The sequence below is a fragment of the Zeugodacus cucurbitae genome, chromosome 5 (genome assembly GCF_028554725.1).
Source record: "Zeugodacus cucurbitae isolate PBARC_wt_2022May chromosome 5, idZeuCucr1.2, whole genome shotgun sequence".
Taxonomy (NCBI): Eukaryota; Metazoa; Arthropoda; class Insecta; order Diptera; family Tephritidae; genus Zeugodacus; species Zeugodacus cucurbitae.
This window is the reverse complement of record NC_071670.1, coordinates 59,083,652-59,093,282: the sequence shown is the minus strand read 5'-3', so window position 1 is coordinate 59,093,282 and position 9,631 is coordinate 59,083,652. Positions and strand designations below refer to the sequence as shown.

The 9,631-nt window shown below is 33.9% G+C and overlaps 1 protein-coding gene across 1 annotated transcript; it reads left to right on the top strand.

Moving 5' to 3' along the window:
* The first annotated feature begins 4,639 nt into the window (after positions 1-4,639).
* LOC105209966 (uncharacterized) lies at positions 4,640-8,381 on the top strand. Its single transcript, XM_011180668.3, has 3 exons — positions 4,640-5,683; positions 7,013-7,145; positions 8,147-8,381. Exons 1-3 carry the CDS (start codon positions 5,509-5,511, stop codon positions 8,253-8,255), a joined length of 417 nt encoding a protein of 138 aa, XP_011178970.1. The 5' UTR covers positions 4,640-5,508; the 3' UTR covers positions 8,256-8,381.
* The last annotated feature ends 1,250 nt before the right edge of the window (positions 8,382-9,631 follow it).

Below are 9,631 nucleotides of genomic sequence, written 5' to 3'. Positions count from 1 at the left end.
TGCTTAAGGTAATTATATAATCTCCGAAGAAATTGTTCAGATCGGTTAACTATATAACCTTAATGTTTCTAGCAAACAACCCGGCTAAAAAGAATTAGTAAAATGTTTTCTATTTTTTACTTACTTTTTTGTTTTACTCGGTACAGCTGAAGGTAACGTTTTTTCTTGTTATAATTATATTTCTTCAATTTTTATTGTTAAACAACAATTTAATTGTCAATTTGTACCATATTATTCTCGATTTATTTCTTTCTATAATCAACTTTCTTAATCAATGCTCTTCAATATCAAATATTCAGCTACTAAATCACCGCTTCTGTTAAAACTATGCATTATTCAAAAATCAGAACTTTCATGCAAAATTCCGTACTCTCCGCATTACTTTCTCATTTTCATAGTTCATTGATTACTAACAACCAGTTAACTGCTGACAATTGCAGTTCATTTGCAAACTTTTAATTATTCATGAACTTTTCGCATTCGAGCAATTGCAACTAAATTTTGTGTGGAACAGGACAAAAGAGTTACAAACAAAAGCAATTACATTTGCATAACTGATATTCAAGTATTTTTGTGCATGAAAAGATCTTAAAGTGACACTAGTTTGTTCAATATTTTAAAACGTATTTGAATATCTGATGACACAATGTGGAACCACGCGGATTTATATTCGACCAAGTACTGTCAATACAATCAACAACGGACTTATTTGAGGAATGTTTGCTGTTGCTGCAACAAAAATATCTCTTTCTCTTCTTTGTATGAAGCGAGAGACAGCTGCATAAAACGGAGAAAATTAATAATTTAATTTTCGTCTTAAAGCCTTTTTAGACAGGAGCTAATTGATCAATTAATTGATCAAAAGCTGCGGCAGATGTCACTGCTAAAAATATTAATCAGCTGATGAAACTTGCCAACTTCTTATGAAAAGCAATAACAACAAGCAAGGAAAGGCTAAGTTCGGGTGCAACCGAACATTTTATATTCTCGTAATTTATTTAGAGATCTACCTATATTTTCGGTGAAAAATTACCCTTAGGTAATGAGTTCTTCATGTTTGATATCAGGGGCCTTGAAAAGTCATGGTTCGATTTTGGCAATTTTTCCACAAGTGATGTCACAGCTCAAATACAGTATTTGTGTAAAGTTTTATTTCGCTATCTTTATCGGTTCCTTATGTATACATTATAAAGTGAATGAATCAAAAGAATTCAAAATTGAGTTAGTACTTCCCATAGGCGTAGTTGTGAACCGATTTCTCCCATATTCCACCAGTGTTATCAGGGTGTCAAGAAAATATTATATACCGAATTCCATTGAAATCTGTCGAGTAGTTCTTGAGATATGGTTTTTTACCCATAAGTGGGCGACGCCACGCCCATTTTCCATTTTGTAAAAAAATCTCAGTGCAGCTTCCTTCTTCCATTTCTTATGTAATTAATTGTTTTTGACGTTAGATAAGATATTTTCTAAAAAAATCGAAGGGGGCATAAAGGGTTAAAAATTCAAAAAAAAAAATTTTTAATTTTTTGCTATGAAATATTGATTTTAAAATTTTTTACGATATACAGTTTTAAAGTTTGAGAGATTCTGTACGAAAAAGTCAAATGGTGTTTTAAAATCTGTTCATTAGTTTTAAAGTTATGACAGTTCGAAAATTTTTTTACAAAAAAAAACTTTGGCCCCCTTACAGTATGGCAACCCCGCGTTAAATAGACCTAACACCATCTGTTTTATTTTAGGTTTTACATATACTATAAGATATATCATTGCCAAAGAAAATAAAGAACTTTTTTTTCAAGTGGTTTTTTTTCCAGAGAATGCCTCATATATAGAAACGACTTCAATTGTATCCATGTCAATCATTGTATGAATTGCTCTGTTGAATCAGCTTATAACTAGTATGTTCGATTCCCTTCTAACGATTGACGAGTTGAATTGTTATCAAAAAATTTAAATACCTCCTTAGTAGAGTTAAAGCTGGAGCACAACTGGAATTTACCCAATAAACCCAGTGTAACCCATGAAAAATAAGGCGATTTTCGTGAATTTTTTTAAAAGAAAGTACTCGATAGATTGTTTCGAAGCTTTCTACACATATTAAGGTATATTTTTAGCTATATCTGAATTTATTTTTTAAATATTGAAAAATAACGGAGCTACATATATGCTGTCTTCGGAGGTGTCAAAAAAAAAAGGTTCCTCAACTGACATGATTCGGGGCGAATGAGTTGCTAAAACAACAAAATTCAAAAATGGTATTAAAGTTGACGGTATTTCCTATACAATGACCTACGATTTTTGAAAACTATCAAAAATTAACAAAATGGCGTAGCTCTGAAAAAATGCCGTTTTTTTAGGTAAAAAAATGTGTTTTTTTTAATATCAATATAATTTCCAACTAATCAAATTCAAAATCGTAGGTCATTGTATAGTAAATATAATCAAGAATATTCAGTTTATTTTTAAGTTATGATGTCAGCATTTTTGAGAAATGTCGTTTCGAAAAAAAAACGTTTAAAGTTTCGACTACAGTGGCTTATAGTGGGTGATTTTTTAAGAGCTTGATAACTTTTAAAAAAAAAAAACGCATAAAATTTGCAAAATCTCATCGGTTCTTTATTTGAAACGTTAGATTGGTTCATGACATTTACTTTTTGAAGATAATTTCATTTAAATGTTGACCGCGGCTGCGTCTTAGGTGGTCCATTCGGAAAGTCCAATTTTGGGCAACTTTTTCGAGCATTTCGGCCGGAATAGCCCGAATTTCTTCGGAAATGTTGTCTTCCAAAGCTGGAATAGTTGCTGGCTTATTTCTGTAGACTTTAGACTTGACGTAGCCCCACAAAAAATAGTCTAAAGGCGTTAAATCGCATGATCTTGGTGGCCAACTTACGGGTCCATTTCTTGAGATGAATTGTTCTCCGAAGTTTTCCCTCAAAATGGCCATAGAATCGCGAGCTGTGTGGCATGTAGCGCCATCTTGTTGAAACCACATGTCAACCAAGTTCAGTTCTTCCATTTTTGGCAACAAAAAGTTTGTTAGCATCGAACGATAGCGATCGCCATTCACCGTAACGTTGCGTCCAACAGCATCTTTGAAAAAATACGGTCCAATGATTCCACCAGCGTACAAACCACACCAAACAGTGCATTTTTCGGGATGCATGGGCAGTTCTTGAACGGCTTCTGGTTGCTCTTCACCCCAAATGCGGCAATTTTGCTTATTTACGTAGCCATTCAACCAGAAATGAGCCTCATCGCTGAACAAAATTTGTCGATAAACACATTTCGAACCGAACACTGATTTTGGTAATAAAATTCAATGATTTGCAAGCGTTGCTCGTTAGTAAGTCTATTCATGATGAAATGTCAAAGCATACTGAGCATCTTTCTCTTTGACACCATGTCTGAAATCCCACGTGATCTGTCAAATACTAATGCATGAAAATCCTAACCTCAAAAAAATCACCCGTTACCTGCGATATGACGCTCTTTAGAACGATGTCATTTAAAAACTATTTAAGATACGACCTTACCGCTTTCACAGGTTATTTCTGAAAGTATAAACTATCAAATAAGTGAAAAATAAAAAAAAAAAATTTTTTTGAAAATGTCACACTGGTATAGCTCCTTAAGTGTTCTCTTGCGAATATGTCTCTATCCAAATATACAATGTCAGATATAACTCGGCCAACTCTTGTACTTCATTATTGTGTAAAAACAGCTATCACACCAAATTACTGTGTTACCCTTATTCTGTAAACCTTTAAACTCTCCATCACACTTGCTTAATGAAGTTAATTTAGGAAAAATGAACACAACCGCACTGTAACGCACATGCTTAACGAGTCTATCAGCAAAACTGAGTGCATTAGAAAATCACTCAAAACTGCAACGCGTCTGCGGTTCGCATGCACCAGCTATCCACTAGTGTAAGCTAAACTCACATCGGCATATCTTTTTTTTTTTTTTTTTTTTTTTTGTATGTATTTATGTTTGATGGCATGAATGGGCTGGTACAAACGCTCACACACGTTTACCTTTAAGCAAGCATAGGTCAAATGCTATAACGTGGGTTGGTTGAAGTGGAGCATAAATGAGTGTATGTGTGAGTGCGTGTGTGTGTTGGTGTAGAAGCCAAAACTCATTATGCAGCACACTGTTTTTGTGCTTAACGCCACGCTTGATGATGACGACAAGCCCACTATCAATGTCATTTCAATTACTGCACTCTACACACTCGAAACAGCAAACGCACAAAAGGGGTGCACTAGAAACATACATACATACATATATGTATCTATATATATGTATATGTAGACTCCTCTGTGTGTGTTTGTGTGCGCCTGGTAGTGATTCATAGTGGCGTTGGAAAGCGAATACCTGAAGCTGCCTTCCTGCCATGGATATCAGATCACACGTTCATTTTGCGAAAATTTATGCGCACACTACACTTGATCTAATTTCGCGTCCAGCCACCCAAATACATATATTTGGACAAACACACACATACACACATACATAGATACAGATACATGCATATTCATTCATTAAAAGCATATTTCACATTGAAAAATATTCAGCGCGTAACAGCAGCGCCGACAGTCGTTTGCCAGCTTTAACGCTGTGGCTTTGCCAGTGAAACGCGCTTTGCGAAAGTAAGAGTGAGTGGTTGTTGTTGTAATGAGCAGGGCTAAGTGTTAACGTGGCATACAATTTGCGAAGCTCCTCTACGCTTCTATTAAATATATTTTATAGCGATTTTTTTCAACTTTGTTTTGCTTTTGTTTTTGTTTTTGCTTTTTCGCGCTGCGGTTATTTTTAAAAATAATATCACACTTATCACTTCATGGCGTTGTGCGGACTCGTAAGGCGCTCGAGTCTGAGTGGTTGTTCACCCTTGCTAACGAGCATCACTCTGTTGTTAGTGTTGTTGTTGTGTGTGTGTTTTTGCCGTTATACAAATTACACATTCGCGCTGTGATGGCAGCTTAACAGTTGTAAAGCGTTTTGCGGTTTTTTGGATTTCGACATCAAACCGCAGCAGCCAAGTCGCGTCAGTTAGTTCCCTCGCAAAGGCGTACACCACACCGTTGTTGGATGGCAAACGATGCTCAGTATAGTGGTGTGGCTCTCGCTGTGCATAAATGTCGGCAAGGCGGTTAATGTGCCAATTCGAAGGACCGCACTTCAACATAGTTAAACAGTTAAACGGTTAAACGTATGCAAATAGAAAGTGATAATCTAACTCTGTAGTGACAGAGTCAACGCAACGAAAAACAGAAACAAAAAATAGAAGAAAAATCATAAAAAACAAAGCAAAAAAAACATAAGTAAATCAATCAAGCAGTTGAGATAACGCACAATCTGTCACAAAAAATTGAAGTGAAAATTGATAAAAACAGTGCGAGAAGTGCGATAAGTCAAACAGTAGTGTTCAATAATAATAAAAATATAGTGAAAGAAAACTGCCTGTATTTCCTAGTCTGTGTGAGTGTTCGTTCAATGGCGCGTTTGGTGATTTACTTTTTGGTCATAAATTCGCTCTTCCTTTGTCAAGAAAGCGGGCGTTTGGTTGGTGGCGGTGGCAGCAGCGGTCTGGCGGAGGCCACCAATGGCCACGGCAGCCAGCTGGAGGGCCGAGATCGTCATCACCACGAACGGGGTGGACATATAAGACGTGAGTTTGATGATAGGCGTTAGCGAAATGAACAGCAAGTCTTCGAATAATATTTTTAATGAAATAAAATGTGATATTATGAAAGTTGTGGGATAATGTAAAAAATACAAATATATCCTTTTTTTGTTAATGACAAAAAATGTACCAGCATTATCATAAAACAATAATGATCATGAAGGATTAAGTTAATTTTTTTTACTAAACATAGAGCAAAAATAACTTTGTCGATTTCGAAGCTACTTCGAAAAAAATATTCGGTGATTTATGTGGGTAATAGAACCTTTAGCTATTTCTGTACTGACAATTTATTCTTCGAGCCATTTGATATGAGAGAGAAATTATGTATGGTAAATTAAAAATAGTACTTAAGGAATATTAGTACATCATTTTAGAACCTTAGATTTGCCAAATAATAGGAAAAACCTTCTTCGGCAGAAAATTTCCGTCCGTTACATATCCTATTTATCATATCGTATCATATTTCATTTAGAAAGCTAAAAAATGATTACGAAAAGATATCATTAAAGATATCTTATGGATATAAGACATGAAAAAAAGACGTAAGACGTAAAAAAAAATTGTAATAATTTCCTTTGGACTAATCGTGAGTTCATCCTGGACTTTTTTACAAGGTATATCGTATTTCTATTGAACTACCAACAATACCCATCCCATCCGTTTGACATACAGTTACGATACGATAGTTTTTGGAACCTAAAATCTTATATATTCTTTGGGAAAACCATGCTATTAGACATAAACAAAAATTAAGTAAAGTCGTGGAAAAGATTTTTTTACAATATAAATACCTTTTTTGTTTCGAAAATGATCTTGATAATTTTTCTAATGATAAGAATATACCCGCTGAGAACATTAAGCGTAGATGAATAATATTAGCTCAGCAGCTTTTGGGGTGTTATTTTATTTTAAATGTATTTTCTTAAACGATTCAACCGATTTCTCGTTATTCTAAGAGTACTTCTAAAGAGCTCCGCAGGATAGTAACATTTTAGGAAATTTTCAGGTACAAAAGATATTAACATAATTAGAAAACACTTCGATTTTGTTAATGAATCATATTAGAAAGGAAATTCTGATAATAACATAGAAATATATTTTTAGGAATATTTAAGGGGTTCATTTACATACGTATTTATGAATATATCTGCATATATTATATATATTATTTGTGTATACTTCTACGGTAAACAATTTCTATAAAAATAAGCAATAATATCTTATTGGGAACTTCTCTTCTGCTTCTAATAAAAATAAACAAATTATTCGAATTTTTATTCAATGCAAACTTGTTTTTATTTCCACTTCCAGGCGACCTCAATCATTGTTGGCGTCGTTATGATGGCTATAATTTACAAAGCACAATGGTCAACAAGAAGGAGCAAATGAAGAAGCCATACGGCATATTGTGCAACTTCAAATGTACTTGGTTTTTTACAATAAAGTAAGTCAATTATATTTAAATGGAAATTGGAAAAACGAAGAATACACGATAGATTTTCAAATATAGATTATACATATGCGTCAAATATATTCATGCACATACATAAATTATTGACACATTGAATATGACATTAAGTGGTAAGATAATATTTTGGTCTGATAGAAGTAGTGAGGTAGTACATTATGCCAATAGTGAAATCAACTAGTTTAGAAATAAAATCAGGCCTGTAGAGGTAGACGATTTCGTCACCACCGGCAGCGATCCACCCGGAACACTGTCCGTTTTCGACTCTTTCTCACCCAAGTCCATTTTTGTGTTGTTATTAGGTGTGTTCATGCTAAATGGGTCCCCACTCAGAGCCGCTATCCACCACCCGGAAAGATAGTCGCCTTTAATGATCCCAAATTTGTCTCTGTTAAGAGACCAAGGCGAGGGTTGACGCACGCTCTTATGAGGCAATGCGTTCTGAGTCGACTAACGCAAAGAGGGAGTCATCTTAACCTACACCTACCACATCAACTTAATGATGATGTTTTAACGGGACGGAAGCAGTCTCGGCATTAACCCATCAGCCATTTCTGAAGGGTTTCACCCCGACATACTAAAGAGGTAGAATACCTGGTGGTTGAGGTTGCAAGTTGCAACCAAATCCAAAAAATAGTAAATCCTAAATCGTTGTCCATATCAGGTCCGGGTCCGTACGGAGTTGAACCACTGGAGTTAAAAGCCGTGAAGGCCACAGGTCATTTAGCGTTACCCAGGATGCACCGCGCGGAGGCGACCTACCTTACATCCTCATCTATACGTGGTTATAGTAGAAAATTAATTACATTACAAAGCAAAATAATAACTAAAAGAGTCTGAAAATCTTTAAATTTAACATTTATCGCACTAGAGTAGCCAACAAGGCCTTGAGGAAAGTTTACAATTGATTGTTATTCAAATAAAATATAATTTTAAAACATTTTCATAATAATTAACTTGTTTATTTTTCATTGCAGCTTTCCCACATGTGAATTCATTTATGATTACAAACTTTCTTGCTACTTATTTACATCACTGCCGGATTGTACTACGGTAAAATGTACGCTTTTAAATTTTTTTACATAAATACTAGTAACAATTTCCTAGCTAATTATAGTTATAACTATTTACAATTAAAATATTTTACCATAAATATTTAATTTAGGTAAATTTTGTAAATATATTGTTATAAAAATTAAATATAAAATTAATGTACATTTTTTTAAATAAATAAATTAAATATATTAATAAATCGACAATTGCATTTTAGATTTCAACATACTTTTTCCAAAATATAATAAATTTATATAAAATTAAATTTATTTTTGAAGCTTTTCAGAATTTTTTATATATTTTTTTCAAAAATTTGCTTTAATTTTCTCGAGTTCCAGCTTTTAACTTTTATCTTTTATTTGTTCAATTATTTTAAAAATAATATTTTTATAATTATTCTTCCATTTCCTGCCTCTAATCCTGTTGTATCCTTCCTCTCGGCAATATTTTCCAATATCCTGTTGTTGTTGTTACATATAGTATGCCAAGTGCAACGTCGCTGCACAAAATAAAATATAATCAGAAGCTCACTTGTATTTGTTTATTAACCCCTGCCATGTAATAAATCCACCATTAAATAAATGCTCGCCGGCAAATGTGCAGCTCATATATAATTTAAGCTAAAATAAATTTCATAACTGTGCATAATATATGTACTTGTATATGATACAAATATACCCATTCAGCATAGCCAACCCACTCAGGCTAATTTTCATTGAGTCACTTGCAGCATCGTCATATCACACGGGCTCGTCAAAAGCAGTGCGGTTCTTTTAATTTCACTTTGTTTGTCGTATTTCACTAAATGATTTTTACCACTCTGTTGACCCCTGAAAAAGATATGCGGCTTTCAATGTCATTTCAATTGTTCATGTTGTGTGTTGTTGGATTGTAAGCGCTGCATAAGCATATAAGCTCAGCGTATTTACTTACATATACATACATATGTTGTCTCTCATGCAATATTTAACATAGCAGCGTGGAATATCATATGGGTGAGTAAGTAATGATTACACAAACATAAATAAATAATTTGTAGGGGGGCATATGTAAATATTTATATTTATTTATAAACAAATACATATATATTTAATGGCGTAGTAAGCGCAGCAGTTGTACTACACTAATATTTACCTCTACACTTACATGCACATCTATATTTGAACGTTTATTTGGGCAGCTCAGTTTGACATACTTAAAGGTATTTAAATTATTGTTTTGCCGAGCTTTTTTTTGCCTTACTTACTGTGTGCGAGGGTAGTTTAAGTCCGCTTTAATGCTGCAAACAAATTGTTTCCAGCTGTGAAAAGTAAGAGTGACATCTATGCTCGCATACTAGTTGTATAGATGTGTATGCGATAAAAAAGTGGTTTATATTAAGTAAATTGCCGCAATGTCATGCCACAGTT